Raw genomic sequence first — 19,590 nt, forward strand, 5'->3', positions numbered from 1 at the left:
GACACGTTAGTGATAGATTCCTTAACTTAGAATAGATACCCCAGAAATACCAACCCCGGTGGTGGGTCTGCAAACCAATAATCACACCAGAAAGTCGTGGAGGACAGAACGGCCAAAGAAGCCATCCCTCCGGACTTGGCTGTCCAGGCAATAATGTCTTGCAAACGTGTGCAGGGAGGCCCACGTAGCTGCCTGGCAAATATCCTGCAAGGGCACTCCTCGGCCCAGGGCAGTGGTAGTCGCCGTGGCCCGGGTAGAATGAGCCCGTAGTCACACAAGGGGTTACTTCTTCGCCAAGGAGTAACACGCCTGGATAAACAAGATGATCCACCGCGAGATAGTCCACTTGTGCACCACCTTTCCCTTATTAGCGCCCATGTAACCAACAAAGACTTGGTCATCCACCCGGAACTGGGGTGTGCGATCCAGATAGTAAGAGAGCGCACGTTTTGGGTCCAGACGGAGGAGCCTCTCTTCCTCTTTCGAGGGATGCGGAGGCGGAAAGAAGGTGGGCAAGGTAATGGACTGCCCGATGTGGAAGGCCGTGACAATCTTGGGCAAGAAAGAGGGTCTTGTCCGCAACACAACCTTGTCCGGATGAACAGAGAGGAAAGGAGGTGTAGAAGAAAGAGCCTGGAGCTCACTCACTCTCCTGGCAGAGGTGATGGCAACCAGGAAAGCAGTCTTCAAGGTAAGAAGACTGAGAGGACAGTTATGGAGCGGCTCAAAGGGAGCACACATTAGGTAGGTAAGTACAAGATTCAAGTCCCACGGGGGCATCACGAAAGGAACAGGAGGGAACATGTATGTGATGCCCTTCAAAAACCTATTTACAATCGGGGACTTGAACAAGGAAGGCTGATCAGGGAGCCTTAAGAAGGCGGAAAGGGCAGAAAGGTAGCCCTTCATAGTGCCCAGAGCAAAGCCCTGCTGGGCAAGAGAAAGAAGGAAGAGGAGAACCTCAGAAAGGGGTGCAGAGAGTGGATCCACAGCCTTTGCTGTGCACCATGCCACAAATCTATTCCACTTGCAGGCGTATACCGACTTTGTGGAGGGACGCCTGGCTGCCAGAATGACATTACAGACTTCGGGAGGCAAGTCAAATGGCCTCAACTGTCACCGCTCAATCTCCAAGCTTGTAGGTGGAGACTGGACAGGTTCGGGTGGAGGACCGACCCCTGCTTCTGCGACAGAAGGTTCTCCCGAAGAGGCAGACGAATCGGGGGATCGACTGACATGCTGAGTAGCTCGGGATACCAGTATCTTCGTGCCCAGTCCGGAGCCACAAGGATAACTTGGGCCCGGTCGCGCCTGATCTTCTTCAGCACTCTGGGCAGAAGTGGTATAGGAGGAAAGGCGTACAATAGACCGCAACTCCACTTGCGACTAACAGCGTCTCCGAGTGAGTGCCGCCTTAGAAATTCCAACGTGCAGAACTGATGACATTGCGCGTTCTCTTCTGTGGCGAATAGATCTAACCAAGGCTCTCCCCACTGCTGAAAGAGGCCTTGCGCCACATCCGAGTTCAGACGCCATTCGTGATCCATCATGCACCGACGGCTGAGTTCGTCCGCCCTGGCGTTCAGGGAACCTGCCAGGTGTTGAACCACCAGGTTCACGCCCTGATGTTCCAGGCATTGCCAGAGGCGCAGAGCCTACTGGCACAGGGTCCACGACCCCACCCGCCCTGTTTGTTGCAGTACCACATGGCGGTGGTGTTGTCCTTGAACACCTGCACTACACTCCCCCGGACAGAGGGGAGGAATGCCTTCAGTGCAAGTCGGATCGCCCGCAGCTCCAGAAGGTTGATGTGGAGCTGGGACTCCGCCGGAGACCAGAGACCTCTGATCTCAGCCTCTCCCATGTAGCCCCCCGAACCCAGGAGGGACGCATCCGTCACAACTACGTGCTCCGGGTGGGGTAGGGAGAGGGATCTGCCACTGACCCAATCGCGTTCCGTGAGCCACCACTGCAACGGTCTTGCAGTGCCCTCCGAGATCAAGACATGGTCGGACAAGTTGCCCTGATGCTGGGCCCACTGAAACTTCAGGTCCCACTGCAGAGCCCGCATCCGCCACCAGGTGTGATGCACCAGAAGGATGCAGGAGGCCATCAGCACCAGAAGCCGCAGCATCAACCTGACCGAGACCCGGGATAAAGGCTGAAAGATCGTAATCAGAGCCTGAATATCCCGAACCTGCTGTTCGGGTGGATAAACCCGAAACTGCGCAGAGTCCAGAACCGCTCCGATGAAGAGGAGCTTCTGAGAGGGACACAGGTGTGACTTCGGCACGTTGATGGAGAACCCCAGCAGATGCAGGAGATCGGCCGTAGTCTGGAGGTGGCTGACGACTGTCTGGGGCGAGCCCGCCTTCAACAACCAGTCGTCGAGGTAGGGGAAGGCTGAAACCCCTAACCTGCGGAGATGAGCTGCGACCACCGCCATCACTTTGGTGAACACCCGTGGGGCGCTGGTAAGGCCGAAGGGGAGCACGGTAAATTGAAAGTGCTCGTGGCCTACTGTGAACCTGAGGTAACGCCGGTGGGACGCCAGGATGGGGATGTGAAAATAAGCGTACTGCAAGTCCAACGCTACCATCCAGTCTCCCGGGTCCAGGGCAGCTAAGCCCTGAGCCAGAGTCAGCATCTTGAACTTGGCCAAGAGGGCTGTGACTTCCTCTTGCAGAAGTTGCGAGTGATCCCCGACACGCGGTGGAATTGCGGTGGCATGGCTGGAGGGGTCGCCTCGAAGGGAAGGGAGTAGCCCCTTCGGACGATTTGCAGTATCCACCTGTCCGACGTGACGGTGCGCCAGTGGAAGAGGTGATGGCGAACCCTGCCCCCCACTGGCCTCACATGGGCCTGAAAGCACTGACTAGGAGGGTTTTGATATTTCAAACAACGAGAGAGTGTTAATACAAATATTCAACACAGTAGGCTAGTAAAGAACTTAAGCAAGCACTACTGGACTATTAGAAAGGAATGTTAATATCAGTAAAAGAAGACAGAGTGCACGTGCTCAAAGGCCTGGCTAAAAAGAACCCTCAGGCCCCAGTAGAACACTGGTAGCCGGTTGTCTTCATTGGGTTCTCATGATTAGCTAGGGAAAGTGAAAGTGAGTTAAAAAGAGTATGGACTACTCCTCAAAATTATTTTAATAGGAGGGTAGCTCTAACTCTATTAAAACCAGTGTGTTGAAAATATAATAATTTTCGGACTATTGAGAGGTTGTGTGATACGACCTGACAGTGTCGATGCTCCTATAGGAAAGTCTTCCTCCAATAATAATTTCAATCCTTGTTGTAGGAGAAACAATGGTAATCTGTACAAGTGAAAAAAGACATCCAAGTTGTGGACCCTTACAAACATGCATTTACATTTATGAGCGCTTGACATGTGCACACAACTATATTAGACAATGTATATGCGCAAACTTTAGCAATTGTCTATTCCCTTTAAATTTAAAAATTGGGAAAGGGGGTACTTTAATCCTAAATACCAGAGTAGTTTATTAAATACAGCACACGTTAAGTTTTTGCGTGTGGTGTTTCAGCTATTTATCAGCAGCGAATGATTGCTTAAAAACAGTGCTCGGAAAACCTAATGGAAAGTTGGTAATCGGATGTGTTTACTCCTCACAGCACCTATGCAAGAAGCATGTGGGGCGCAGCGGACTGCTAAAAAGGAGGAATCAGTCAATAAACTTACTTAATGTTACGAGGTGAAATGCCCCATGGGCATGGCGGCAGGAGGAAATCTTCACGTTTGGGATTTCTTAACGTGAGGAAACAAAAAAACAACAAGGATTGAAATTATTATTGGAGGAAGACTTTCCTATAGGAGCATCGACACTGTCAGGTCGTATTGTTCCTTGTAACCACCACATGGTCAGAGCACTTTAGCGTGCCTTGATCAGTGAGTGGTGTCATACCTGGTCCTGATGAATGCTGAGCGGAGTAGGGCTCATTAAGCAGAAACATGTTGACCATTTTTTAGTTCTGTTTTTTTCACTTTACTAGGGGACTGATTGGTTCAAACTCACACAACCTCTCAATAGTCCGAAAATTATTATATTTTCAACACACTGGTTTTAATAGAGTTAGAGCTACCCTCCTATTAAAATAATTTTGAGGAGTAGTCCATACTCTTTTTAACTCACTTTCACTTTCCCTAGCTAATCATGAGAACCCAATGAAGACAACCGGCTACCAGTGTTCTACTGGGGCCTGAGGGTTCTTTTTAGCCAGGCCTTTGAGCACGTGCACTCTGTCTTCTTTTACGGATATTAACATTCCTTTCTAATAGTCCAGTAGAGCTTGCTTAAGTTCTTTACTAGCCTACTGTGTTGAATGTTTGTATTAACACTCTCTCGTTGTTTGAAATAATGATTTGATGAGGGGCATGGGAGTGCCTATTCCGACCCTGACTCTCTTGTTGGTTGAATTATTCTAAGCAGCGTGCAGCTGCGAGAGTATATATATTTTTAATCACTATCAGGAGCGTTTTGCATTCAAACAGTGCATCGTGATACACCTTTGCAATGGAGGCATCGGGCCTGTCTTACTCTAGGGAGGAGGCGGATGCTATTCTCAGTGATACTTCTCTTTTTGCGGACCCACTAGTCGCCCAAGCCATATCCCAGACTACTGACTGGGACAAACTGGGTGAACAAAAGAAAAATAGAAACAGAGCAATTTTGCATGGTACTATGATGAAGGAATACCTCAATAACAAAATGGCCCCTAAGGGACTTTTGGTCACCAATGCCCCACGCATTTTTCTAGAGGACAGTGTATTCAGGAAAGAATGGGCACAGATAGCCTGGCACTGTACGCACGACTGGGCTATTCTTATCATCAAGACAGCTATGCGTCTTTCTGAGGCTTTATTAATAGAGATCCAAGCCACAGAAGCCCATATAAAAGCAACCGTCACAGGTTACAAAAAGAAGCTTGACGAGTTTAATAAAGAGCTTAATGAATACAAAGAAAATCTTGCACAGTCTAAAGTAGCCAAATTTCAAATAGATTTAAAAAGGTGGTCTTATGACAAAACATACCCCTACGCCAACCAAGATTACGTTCCCCCAACTCGTACCAATGACGACCTAGATACTACAGCCGATTCGGACTCTAGTAATTCAAGTACTGAAAGCAGAGGGAACAAACAACGAGGCAGAGGCAGGGGTAAACAAAATTACAACCAATACAATCAGCATTGGTTCCCCTACCCACACCAAGGACCTGGAATTTTCCATCCGAATCCCTTTAACCAACCACCAATTCCACCACACTTTGGTTGGAACCCACATTTTGCTCCCCCTCCACAACAATTCCATCAAAATATGTACCCGCAGCCTTTTTTAGGTTTTGGCCGGAGAGGCAGGGGGAAGAGAAGAACTGGCAATCAGGTACACTGGGGTCCCACAGAAACAGTGGGGGACAATACACGGAGCAAGGCTCAAGATCAGAGAGCCAGACCGAGCAACCAATAAGCCTGATAACAAACCTATCCAAAGTGACCCCAACTACAGACGAAATCTCAGTGTTAGAGAAGGGACTTGGTTTCATACCCACCCCTCGCCTAGATCGCTTTAAATTGAAATGCGAATTGGGAGAGTTTTTTCGGAAACTCAGATTAAAATCTTTTTTTGAACATCAAGATGCACAATTTCCTGCCACATCGGGTGACACTCCGTTTAAAAAGAAATCTAACTTCACCCCTCCAACACACCTGATACCGGCCGACATCATAACCTTTGAACAGGCGGTATTTCGGGAAGTAGAATCTTTGACTGAACCTACCTCATTCAAAAATTTGACAGCAGGAGAATTTAAGGCTATAAAATCTCTGCAAGAGAATCAAGATATCGTAATCAAAAGTGCTGACAAGGGGGGAGGTATAGTGATCCAGGATGCCACGGCTTACTATGCTGAATGCAAACGGCTCCTAGGGGATACTACTAGTTACACTATACTTCAACAGGACCCCTCTCCTTTTTTGAAGGATGAGATTCTGGAACTAGTTTCAACCGCAGAAAGAGATGGATATATCACTAAGCAAGAAGCTGATTTCCTCACCAACTCTGAAGAGAAAGTCCCCTACTTTTACACTCTTCCCAAAACCCATAAAAATCGGACTCCACCTCCGGGAAGACCGATAGTGTCAGGGATTGGGTCCCAGTTGGAACCACTCTCTAAGTATTGTGATTTTTTCTTCAAACCTTTAATCCAATCAACTAGTACCTACATCAAGGATACAAAAAGTCTTCTTTCAATGTTACTAAATGTACAACTTCCTGAGGAACCATGCTATCTAGTGTCCTTAGACATTGAAAGCTTATACACTTGTATCCCTTGTATACTACTTGTGAAGTAGTGTGGCTCACTGGTTAGAGGCGGCAGACCCGAGAGCAGAGGACGGCCCGGGACCAGGGTTCGATTCCCGACGCGGCAGGTTTCTGGACCAGGGTCAGCGGACTCGATAATTCTCTCGCCTCGGTGCCCACTCTGATCAGCGATCACACTCGGCAACTCTGGGCATTAGCTTGCCTCATCTTCACTAACGGCCCCACCAGACCGCCGGGGATGCCTGGTCTCACCCTGAAGATACCCATTAAGGGACCATCTCTCAGGGAAGCCAGGAAGGGTTTCGCAGCGGTCGAAGCGCGGAGATACTCCTCCGGGAGTCGATCCTAGCGCTATATAAACTTGCAATTAATTAATTAATTAATCCCGCAAGACGCCACTTTGAAAGTTTTGGCAGATATCCTTGACCAAACTACATGGTCGTATAATACCTCTAAGACCTTTGTGATGGATTGTGCTACCCTGGCTTTAAAACGGAACTTCTTTCAGTACCAAGACACCTTTTTCTTACAGAAGACTGGCACCTCGATGGGCAGTACATTTGCCCCCAGCATAGCTGGGTTGTATGTTTACAACTTCGAGAAAACCCACATCTTAGCAAATTCCAACCCTTATGCTCTCAATGTTATCCTGTGGCAGAGGTACATTGATGATGTGCTTTTAATCTGGAAAGGGTCGGAGGAAAGTCTACATTCCTTTTTTGATTGGGTCAATACTTGTGACCCCCATTTAAGATTCACACACCAATATGATCTCAAATCTATTGTCTTCCTAGACGTTACCCTCACAAAAACTGGTAATCGACTAACGAGCAAAACCTACTACAAACCCACCAGTAGGAATAACCTCCATTTCTCTAGTTTTCACCCGCGCTCACTACGCGAAAACCTCCCATTCGGCCAATATCTACGAGTTCGGAGAAATTGTAGTAACACCCGGGATTTTAACAAACAAGCGGATGACCTCACAAATAAACTAGAACATAGAGGGTATCCTAGAAAAATCCTTCAAAAGAGCCGTAAGAGAGCGAGAAATAACAATAGAGAAGCTCTGTTGGAAGACAATGAGAAGGAAAGTGAGTCTGAGGTTCCCCTTACCTGTGTAACCACTTACAACAACATTTCTAACTTGGTAAGTCGTTGCATTGGTAAGCACTGGCAAATCCTGACCAGTAATGGAAGAAATTGGCAGAAACCACTCTTTTCATATAAAAGAGATAGGAGCCTGCATGATGCCTTGGTACATACTCGTCCAAGAACTAGCCAACCTACACAGGACGCTTCTGTTTTGAATGCTTGGGGTTTGCCTTCGGTGAGTGGCCATTTCCCCTGCGGGGGATGTAGTGTATGCCATCTTACATCTACCACTAAAACACTTCAATTAGAAGAAGGCAAAATATGGCACCTACGAGGCCACACTAACTGTAATTCAAGTAATGTCATCTACTTGATTACATGTCCGTGTGGTCTCAGATACGTAGGGATGACCACCAGAAAAATCAAGACAAGAATAGGAGAACATCGTAGCAACATCCGATGTGGCAGGAACACTACCAAACTGACTGCCCATTTCCTAGAGCAAGGTCATTGTCCAAATGATGTCAAATGGGTCATAATTGAACAGTTAAGTACTAAAAATGAAGGCACTCTATACGAGAAGGAACAGCGATGGGTATATCGCCTTTCAACCCATAAATATGGCTTGAATGATGAAATACCATGGGGATCAGTTATGCGGAGATAGGAAATCAACCATCACTGCTGATTAAGTAGCTATAAAGCAGTCCATGTCCACTCACCTTTAGGGTACTGAGACCATGAATTAAGATTCCCTCCCCACATCATGGTCTGCACTGACTATTAAGTGACCAGTATCTCAATACACTGTCCTCTATGCCTTTTCTAACCTTATGCGGGTTTCTTTTATTGTGTAAATTTACACTGTCTTCTATGCTGTTTCTACCCTTATGTGGGTTTCTTTTACTGTGTATATTTACATTTGACCCCAATTCACTGGGTCCCTTAAGGTATCCTCACGCTACCCTATGGTGTCGTTCTGCTATCGTGCATGTTTACACTAGACCCTTATTTACTGGGCCCCTGGAGATATTTGTTGTTTGGCACTGTTCTCCGCTTCAGCGCCCGATCACATCTGTAAATAGACGGGCCCCTTTAAGATCATGATTAGCCTGGACATGTGACCACGTACTCCGCGTCACATGCATCCCGCCTCTTTCTGTGTATATCACCCGCGGTTTCATTCCGCGTCGGTTGTAACGGGCGGCGGATGTGGCCGCTTGTAGGTGATCGAGCAGGGAGTCGTTTGGAGCCAAGTAAGTCGCATTTTGGTTTCATCCTAGAGCCTTGTAATTCTTTCATAACGATATGGCGAACTTAATACCGAAACGCCCTTTTTTTGTTTCCTCACGTTAAGAAATCCCAAACGTGAAGATTTCCTCCTGCCGCCATGCCCATGGGGCATTTCACCTCGTAACATTAAGTAAGTTTATTGACTGATTCCTCCTTTTTAGCAGTCAGCTGCGCCCCACATGCTTCTTGCATAGGTGCTGTGAGGAGTAAACACATCCGATTACCAACTTTCCATTAGGTTTTCCGAGCACTGTTTTTAAGCAATCATTCGCTGCTGATAAATAGCTGAAACACCACACGCAAAAACTTAACGTGTGCTGTATTTAATAAACTACTCTGGTATTTAGGATTAAAGTACCCCCTTTCCCAATTTTTAAATTTAAAGGGAATAGACAATTGCTAAAGTTTGCGCATATACATTGTCTAATATAGTTGTGTGCACATGTCAAGAGCTCATAAATGTAAATGCATGTTTGTAAGGGTCCACAACTTGGATGTCTTTTTTCACTTGTACAGATTACCATTGTTTCTCCTACAACAAGGATTGAAATTATTATTGGAGGAAGACTTTCCTATAGGAGCATCGACACTGTCAGGTCGTATTGTTCCTTGTAACCACCACATGGTCAGAGCACTTTAGCGTGCCTTGATCAGTGAGTGGTGTCATACCTGGTCCTGATGAATGCTGAGCGGAGTAGGGCTCATTAAGCAGAAACATGTTGACCATTTTTTAGTTCAGTTTTTTTCACTTTACTAGGGGACTGATTGGTTCAAACTCACACAACCTCTCAATAGTCCGAAAATTATTATATTTTCAACACACTGGTTTTAATAGAGTTAGAGCTACCCTCCTATTAAAATAATTTTGAGGAGTAGTCCATACTCTTTTTAACTCACTTTCACTTTCCCTAGCTAATCATGAGAACCCAATGAAGACAACCGGCTACCAGTGTTCTACTGGGGCCTGAGGGTTCTTTTTAGCCAGGCCTTTGAGCACGTGCACTCTGTCTTCTTTTACTGATATTAACATTCCTTTCTAATAGTCCAGTAGTGCTTGCTTAAGTTCTTTACTAGCCTACTGTGTTGAATGTTTGTATTAACACTCTCTCGTTGTTTGAAATAATGATTTGATGAGGGGCATGGGAGTGTCTATTCCGACCCTGACTCTCTTGTTGGTTGAATTATTAGGAGGGTTTTGAGGCAGGTGCTGTTATCCCCGACCGCCGCCACGGCGGTTTCCACGGCCGCCGCCACGGCGGTTTCCACGGCCGCCACCGCGCTGTTGAACATTCTGCGACGCGTGGCTGGCAGCACGTGTGGGGACGCCCCTTCCTTGGCCATGAAAGGAGCGAAAGGCACCCGTTTGCTGGCGTGGGGCCGAGAGGCACAAGGACTTGGCCGTAGCCCTGGAGTCCTTAAATCGCTCAAGCGCATGGTCTGCCTTGTCGCCAAAGAGACGACGGCCATCAAACGGCATGTCCAGGAGAGTTGCCTGGACATCGGCCGAAAAGTTGGCAGACCTCAACCAGGCGTAGCGTCGAACCGCCACCGTCGTTGCCATCGCCCTGCCCAGTGAGTCCGTGGTATCCAGCCCACACCGGATGGAATACTGCGCTGCATCTTGACCCTCCGCAAGGGTTTGGGTGACATTGTGGCAGCACGTCCGCGACCCCGTCCCACAGGGTGTGGGTGTAGCGGCCCAAGAGGCATGCGGTATTGACTGACCGCAGTCCCAAACTCAGGGACGAGAACACCTTCTTCCCGAACTGCTCTTGGATTCCCGATCGGGCGGAGCCGTCGGGAATGCGGTCTTGGAAGTGGAGGCCTGGAGGACCAGGCTCTCGGGGGTGGGTGGACAAAAAGCAAGGGTCGCCCAGGGCCGGGCGGTAGCGTCTGGCCATGTTCCTATCCACAGGCGGACCGGTGGCGGGCTTGGACCAAGTGCCCACAAGAACGTCACACAAGGCCTCATTAAACGGCAGCAGAGGCTCACTATAGCTTGCCTGCGGTTTAAGGACCTCAGTGAGGAGGTTAGTCCTCACGGCCGCGACAGCGAGCTCAAGGTTTAAGGAATTGGCCGCCCGTGTCAACACTACACTATAAGCAGCCTCCTCCTCCGTAGCCACGGTGGGAGGGGAGACAAATCCAGTGTCTGGCGAAGTGTCGATTCCACTGGCCTCCCCAAGCTCATATGTCCAGTCCTGTGGAGACTGGCACTCCAGTGCCAGAGGGTCCTCAGACCCCTCCCATCTCCTGTAGTACAGGTTCAACAGATGGGTCCTGTTCATGGAAATAGAAATCTCCAAATGCCGTCAGTAGCGGCGCCCATCGGCGCCGCTCCGGCGCCAGAACCGGACCGAGGGTAGGATCAGGGACGGCGCCCATATGAGGCGCCGGGGGCGACACCCGCAGGGGCCGGCACCGGTGAGGTTGTGAGGTCGAGAGGCGACGACCCGGATCCGGAAGCGGATCGAGAGGGCCTGCGGCGGCGGGACCGAAGTCGCCGGCGGCGCCGGGTCCGAAACACCCGACGGCGTCGGAGCGGAAGCACCCGACCCGCTAGGCCCTCCAGCCGGGGCCGTTGGGCCCGGAGGTGCCACGGAACCCAGCTGAGGAGGGAGGGACCTCAAGGCCATGAGGTACCGCTCGATCTCCTCAGGCGTCGCGTCTTGCCCAGGGACCCGAATGTGTGGGGCAGGCGGCGACGTCGGAGCCGCGTGGGTGGTGTCACCCGAACCCCCGGCCGCATTGCGCGAGCGTCGGGGCGTGTCGGAGGAACGATGATGTCTCTCCAACCTCTCATGCCTCTTACCTGAGGACTTCGATCCTGACGACCGATGTCCACTCCCGGAGCTGCAACGGCTCTGACCCCGCGACCGGTCCCTCGACCTCCCGTGGGACCGGGACCTGGAGTGGCATGGGGCCGACTGCCGGAGTTCCAGTCGCTTGCGGGACCGCTCCCGCCTAGCTTTAGACATCAGGGCCTGGCAGTCGGAGCAGGTGCGGTCGTGGTGGTCGAGGCCTAAACACTTGAGGCACCGGCGATGGGGGTCGGTAACCGACATCAGTCGGTCGCACTTGGAACAGGGTTTAAACCCGGGTATCCCTACCGGCACTGTTCGAGTCGAAGACTCGAGTAGAGAAATGATCAAAAAGATCAAAAAGTTTTGTCAAAAAAGACTAAGGGGTAGAGCTTCTCCGGATCTGCGCTAGCTGGCGCAGAAAAAAAGAAGAACTGACGTCAGCGCGCATGGGCAGCGTCTAAGTACTACGACGACGTCATTCCGGCGCTAAAGACGAGGACGACGCCTGCCGGCCCGCAGGGTATTGCTACGCAACATTTTCCGGATCCAGTCTGACGCCTGGGGATATTCTGAGGTAAGGAATCGATCACTAACGTGTCTCTTTCAGATATATTAATGATAACTTGCTTATTCTAACTACGTCTAGCTAAGCATGTTACCTGTTAATTGGGGACTGTAATATTACAAGCCTCAAATATAGAAAGAGTGATAGTTAGCTTTTCAATTACGTAACATTAAGATACAAACCTCTGCATGGATGCAAAATAGCTTTTCCGAAAACATAAGCAGCCCTCACACTTACTTACAGATTCTCAGATGGAATCAGTTTAATATGAGTCAAAGATGTTGGTGCAAAGGAAAATAGACACACCTTTGGATTTCTTTATGTCGGGCTCTGGTTCGGACTCTCTGATGAACTGCCCCAGGTCACTCACTTTTCCAAAACTCATTTTCCTGCAGTAACATGAAAAGGAAAAGTTACACTATCTGCTTCAGGACAGTTTGAAGGAAGTGCAAGATTGAAAGAAATAATCACTGCAACACATCTATATTATTAATAATTATTTCTAACTAGTCCATTCAAGCTCCTGCTGCTAAGCACAATAATAAGAGCCACTTTAACCAATTCGATGTTACTCATTTTATCAATATTGAAAGGATGAAAACCTGACTCCGCCCCAATAGTATTTTAACAAAAATGCCATGTGTTTCAAGCAGTCATCGAGATTACTTTTAGGGCTCATAGAAAATTCATGTACAAGAGAACAATAAGAATTACTTCGCACACTCTGTTTAGAGTCTCACATTTATCCTGATTCTAATTAGCATCTGTAAAGATATTTTTTCTTAGACGATTTCAAATTGCTCTGCAGAACTCTCAAGTATGTCCCTGTCATAGACGGGAGACCAGGGAAAATTTTATACTAAATATGTGCCATAGAAGTAGCTTAAACTCCCTGGCAGTCCCAGCCATCAATTTTTTGGGATGTTCCAGCAGCAGGAAGGATTCTGACAAAAGGAAAAGTTGCTTAACTGCAATCCCAGATTTTATTTCCTCAGATAAAAGAATGAAAGATTGCAGATATCCGTCAATAAAATGATAGCATTTTGACAATGCCACTAACATTCTAAGGAGCTATATTTTCCAAAATGCCATGCAGTGTTAAGAAAGTTAAGTTTACGTTGACATTAAACTAACCCTTTAGTATGTGGGACTGTCGTCATCTTTTTGTTAGTTCCTTCAGGATTACATTTAACACTTAAGAAACGAAGTACTAAACAATTAGCGTGATCTATACTTTTGATATTAATTTATTGCCTTAAAAAGCACATAAGCCTTGGTGACTAAAGATTAATATTTGTTGGCTAAACTTGGTTGGAGCTAGAACAATTCAAATGTAAGACTTCTATTGGAATGAACAGGAGTATAGTTTCTTCTGCAATTATTGCGAATAGGAATGCTCAAGTAATCAATTCCTATATAGTAGTATGTATGAACTCAAAAAAAGATTTCTAATTAAACGTCTTGGGAGTGAAGCAATACAGTAGAGTTACTCTTTATGGTATCTTTATTACCATTAGTCTCCAGCACTGACAACTTTCAGCGTTTCTTCAACGTTTCTATAGTGTTTTGTATTTTTGGTGTAATACATGCATCTTGCACAGGATGAATTCAATTGGCATCATTACCTCCAAAACTTACAAAGACCTGGACTCTAGTAAACAGATTAGATAATGAAAATGAGGAGATCTTCTCCCAAATATTTTATCCATGGTCGCATGCCTGTTCGACTGATCTGGCGCTGCACATTCTACATAACATAATCAAGTGGAACCCTGGGAACACCTTGGAAAACAAAAACAGGACAAAACCTCCAAAACTCTTTAGCCCAAAGTGACACAGCGTAACGCTCTGAAGGGTACAGGGTCTGCAACTTGCTAGTGCGTTTTTAGTAGATGAACTTTTTGCAATCTGGAAGTAAGTCCTAAGATAAAAATGTATGCACATCAATTTGAAAGAATCAGGTTCAGATGTGATGTGCAGGCAAGTAACTGATACTTCAGTTACACCTAATAGGCAGTGAAGAAGGAATCTCCTCTACTAAGCTGTAATTGTGAACAGGTACGTTTTACAGATGACTACCTTCATGCCCTATTAAGCTAGATGCTTGGACAATGAAATTATATCATTGAACAAGCAAATGAACTGACTGATATTCTTTACCCTCTGTATGGCACTCTGAATTAGGAAGAGTCAGAGAAAAGGAACACAGAGATGTTCTTGTCCAATCAAACATCAGGTCATACCAATGGACCAAAATCCTCTACTGATTCAGAAGGCAAATTGTTTTCCGACTATTGTTACCATGTGCTTAAAATGGATATCTCCAGGCAGCAAAGAAGTTGAGAAGCTCTTGCTCAATCTCCCACCATAAGGAGTTTAGCCACCTTTTTAGACTGCCCACCCTCTAGTTGTTGACCACCGTGAAATAGGATGGGGCACCTCATCAGAAGATTTGGGGGTATACACCCACCATCCAACAGTTAGAGACAAATGTGTGCGATGGAACAGGCTTAGATTCACTACCTAGCCATTGATCGCAAAGCTCAGAGAATGCATGAGAAGCCATTCATGGAGAAACACCTCCATGACGCCATAGCGGATACTGAATTCTTGAAGGAAGTTGTCTAAGGTCTGACTCATGATTGATTTATTATGTAAGGGAGGGAAGGCCTGAATAGCCCCAATTAATGTAATCTTACTTGGGTATGCTGCCTTTGCTTCACAGGTTTTATTCTGGGGGTCATTACATCACATGCCATACCATACCCTGGAAGTCTGCATCAATGGTACGTTATCTAGATTTACATGGGGAGTATTTACATCACAGCTAAGTAGTCTTAAAAATGTTTGCACTTAATATAAATATATCAACAAATATACATGTTGCAAAATGAAAGGTTAGATATACTTAAAATATGGTATTTTTAAAAATATTAACTGTTAAAATGCTAATCAAAATATAATTAACAATAAACTTCTAATAATGAAATGATAACCTACTTTAATGTTTTTTGATGATCTATGAAGTGATATAAAAAATCTAATAGGATAAGTAATTGTAAAACTAGAAAAATTATTTTGTACACAAGTTGTACATGTGTGTTTAAGGAATTACGAGCATAGTTATTTAATTAACAGATAGATAGACATTGGTTTATGTATTTAGAACAGTAGTACTATATAGAAAAAAAAGCAGTTGACAAAACGTAAGAAAGAGAAAAGGGAGTTCTTAGGGGGAGGGAGTTTTACTCCTCCAAAAGTAAAGTCATTTGTAATTCTAAAGAAATAAAATAACAGGGAGGATGGGGTTATTTATGATGCTAGTAACCATACTCTATATAAATTCAACACAAACAGTAACAAAACTAACTTTAATCCATTCTTTCATACCTCTTTACAAGTAAACTGTTGTTATTGAATGGTTCCTTAAACTTTTTAACAGGAAATGTAGAGTTTAGATTTCAGAACATGCATCTTTCCTAAGAGAACATTGTCATGTAGGGCAGAGATTAAAAACAAGCTCACAGCTTAAGAGTCCTTACCCAGCATACGTTCGTTGGTACAAAGATTCTGGGTCCAGGCTTGCAGCATCTACAATTATTGCTTCGTCAAAATTTTTCAGGATTTTAATATTCGCCTTTTTGACAGTAGACTAAAACAAAGATTCCACATATAAGTGTCAAATAAAACTGATAAGAAAAATCACTATTATTATAGTCATTTTAACTTTCCATGCATTAGTTACATAATCATCTTGTGACCTGTAACTATGATTGATAAATAAGATAGAAAGTAGTGTTTGCAAATTGTTGCATACTCAAAGTAATGAATGTTGGGTTTGTGATGTTTTGACACAATGCTCGTAGCAAGCCTAGTACCACATGTACTCAACTATATCACTACATAAAATACATTTAAAAAGGAAGCCTGAGAATTCATGCTGGGCAGGGAGTACGGAATTAACTTTTCGGTTTCCATAATAAAAATTAATGTATTCTTAAACCAAGTAAAGTTTTTTTCAAACATATGCTTTTAAAATTGTTCAAGGAGGCCTTTTTTCACTGTCCCTTAAATAGAGTTTGGTAGTTGGGTCCAAGAAGTAAGTTTTAGAGTTTCTTTCAACCAGGAAGTGTTGTTACAATAAAAAAACGCCTGAAAATATGAATGCATTTTTAGGGTGATTAACATTGCTGTCACCTTGTAAGACAAAAAAAACAGTAGATCAGCAGCTACTGGATAGCACACCCCAATTTGATTTCGATTCAAATGCCCTGATATTCTCAGTTTCTCATTAAATCTCAACCCTTTGCTAACATTCTTCCCTCTCCCTTAAACACATTTACACTTTCTTTATCATCCTAACTGGTAGACAGTCAGTTATATATTTACCCACCTGCAGAAGAGAAACAGACTTGGACAGTTTCTGGTGCTGATGTAAACTGAATTTGAACCTGCAACAAACCGCATAACATAATAACCAGAGATCTTCTTACCTGAGTGCCAGTAGTGTCAGCGCCTGCTGACTCATGATCCAGTGGGTAGTTGGGTCCTTGACCTGGAAGACTACTACCCCAGGCATACTCATCTCCACGTACTGAGTGAATGAGATCATTCAAATATTTGTAATAAAGGTTGCTGGACAGGAAGCCGGGTAAAAAGACCTAAAAGTTGTAAGAGAGGTTTTTGGTGCAATCGCTTAACTTGACAAAGACAGCAGATTTACATCTAAAGGCTTATATTTCCAACACATTTTTTTAAATGTACCAGAATGTACAGTTCGCAGCAGCTTGGTGGTGACCTATATAGTATTTCAAGAGAATGCTTAGACCAACGTAAGCTGTTATCATAGGAAGACCTTTCTGTGTACCCCTCAGAGTTTCGCATAGTATCAGTTTGAGGTGGACTTCCACTGTAAGATAGAAAATCTGGTCGTACAAGAATCAAGGAAAATATTTTAAATTTAGGCAATTTTGTAATATCGATCAGAATAAGCTAGATGAGTCATCAAATGCAAACAGGTTTTAAAGAAGACAACTGATATGTAGAGGAGGATTCAGGATTCCATGCCAACCCCAGCACTGAGACCACGCTGATTGCAGCCACAGATGAAATCAGGGCACCCCTTGACCGTGGAGATATGGTGGCCCTGATCCTCCTCGCCCTCTCTGTGTCGTTCGACACTATCTCCCACAATATCCTCATCAACAGACTCTACAACATAGGCATATGGGCAAGACGACTTCAAGTTGATCATCTTTTTCCTTACAAGACGCACACAGAGCACCCGACTGCCTCTCTTCACCTCCACACCCAAAGACATCATATGCAGCGTACCACAAGGATCATCCCTCAGCTCCACAATGTTCAACATCTACACGGCTCATCGCAGACATCGTCAGATCCCAAGGACTCAAAATTAGCTCCTGAAGAAGATGACATTCAACTGATCCTCTCGTTCACCAAGGACCCCACCAATGCCAAAACCAACTTCTGCAATGCCATGACCACCAAAGCCAAATGGATGAAAAACAACTGCCTCCAACTCAACTCCGACATAACTGAAGTACAGATCTTCGGGAAGAACACATCTGCATGGGACCAAAGTCGGTGGCCTGCAGAACTCAGACCCACACCTATACCGATCGACCGACCCTGCAAGCAACCTTAGCATCATTGTCGGCAGCCAACTGACCATGAAACGTCAAGTTAAAGCAGCCACATCCTCCTGCTTTCAACACACTTCGCATCCTCCGCAGAATCTTGGATGGATCCCAACCAACACCAGCCGCCTCGACTACGGCAACACCCTCTACGCAGGCATCCCCATCCAGCTCCTCAGAAGACTCAAGACCATACAGAACGCTGCTGCAAGACTCATTCAGGACCTCCCCAAATGAACCCATATCGTCCCCCACCTCAGAGGCCTCCACTGTCTCCCTATCTAGGAAAGAGGTCAGTTCAAGATCTCCCGCATGCCTATAAAGCACTCCATGGCCTAGGACTTGCCTACCTCAACCATCAACTGAACTTCCACCAACCCGCTAGACACCAACACTCCTTTTCACTCGCCCTCGCACGCTCTGCATCTGCTGCACCCGCAGCAGTGGCTGCTCGTTCTCCTACATCACAGCCAAGACGAGGAACAACCTCCGCCTCCAGCTCCGTACGGCCCCCACACTGGCAGATTTCATAAAGAGGCTCACGCCTGGCTCTTCGACAGACAGCACCCAGATACCCCGAAGGGGTGATATAGTGCTCTTTACAAATGCTGATTGATTGATAGAGTGGTAATCTATTCTCAGATGAATACTTCTGGTGAATTAACTACTTTGAATGAGGTAAACTGAATAAAAAGCATGAGTTAAAAGTATCATTTGTCCTGGTTATGTTATTTTCATGTTAAGTTCTTGCTGGCTAAGATGCAGACAATACATCAATATAACTCAAGGCTGTCAGCATAGCACAACTAGTGCAATAGTACTACTACCTTACTTCATACCACCTTTCAGTTAAGGAAGGTATTATTTTATCTGTTGGTTTTCAAATTAGATATGGAAAATAGGCATAGGCAAATAATCATACATGCAATCTAAAACACTCAAACTTATTGGCCATCTGGGTGTAAAACTTAAAATCTAAATTGGACCCTACTACTCAGGAAATGAATATTTCTGGTTATATCAGGGAGAAGTATGGATTCAGCATTCTCATGAAGTGACCTCAGTTCACAGTGCTACACAGCTAATGAGTGATAGCCAGGTCGTAAATCTATGAGAATGTTTGTAGGCTGAACATGCATTGGTTGGGAAATATTTGTGTTTTCCTGTGAGACTTTGGTGCCCTCACTTGCTTAGTTCCTATTTTACATAACATTCAAATTGAGTGTGTTAAGAGACTCCACAACTTGGCTGAAGGAGTGAAGTTTTGCGCTAATAAAAATGGTCCCATGCCACTTAAGAAATCATAATGCTTCTCAACGTTCGTGTTTTTGTAGTTGTCCCTTTATATGTCACAGAAGTGGAGCTATCACACTACTTTGATAAAACTACAAGAGAAAACATTTCAAGAAATATATTACTCAACAAGAAGGGGATCATTCACACATCCGTTTGTTGCCAAAGATTTGTTTTCAGCATAATGCATTTAATGTGAACCATACAGAGGGTGCACATTGTGTCACATTGATACCCTTAATGGAAATGCTGTATCACAATTTTAGACAGGGAGCTCAACAGGGACTGTTTACTGATGGTGCATTTGCGATTGCTAGTGAGGCTACAAGTTAAGGCTTGCTTCACAGGATGCAACTCCTTTGTGGTGAGGGAAGATTGCACTTCTGTCGCCTTTAATTTTACTGCTCTGAGTAGGCAATGGAGATCTGCATTGCTTTTGTCCATGCTTTATCTATTCTGTGCAGTAGGGAAGCTCACACTGCTGACAACCATCAAGCACCTATTTGGTTGGTTCTAAGGGAACATTACAAT

At 45.5% G+C, this 19,590-nt stretch overlaps 1 protein-coding gene across 3 annotated transcripts in view; it reads right to left on the reverse strand.

Moving 5' to 3' along the window:
- Positions 1–19,590, reverse strand: part of AKAP10 (A-kinase anchoring protein 10) — a 504,896-nt gene that overhangs the window by 88,962 nt on the left and 396,344 nt on the right. For all 3 annotated transcript variants that reach the window (XM_086955011.1, XM_086955012.1, XM_086955009.1), the window contains exons 10-12: positions 16,600–16,767; positions 15,649–15,758; positions 12,413–12,495 (exon numbers count right to left, since the gene is read on the reverse strand). In XM_086955011.1, coding sequence (XP_086811137.1) covers positions 12,413–12,495; positions 15,649–15,758; positions 16,600–16,767 — 361 coding nt within the window. The remainder of the gene's footprint in view (positions 1–12,412; positions 12,496–15,648; positions 15,759–16,599; positions 16,768–19,590) is intronic.

The sequence above is a fragment of the Lissotriton vulgaris genome, chromosome 2_1, assembly GCF_964263255.1.
Source record: "Lissotriton vulgaris chromosome 2_1, aLisVul1.2, whole genome shotgun sequence".
Lineage (NCBI taxonomy): Eukaryota > Metazoa > Chordata > Amphibia > Caudata > Salamandridae > Lissotriton > Lissotriton vulgaris.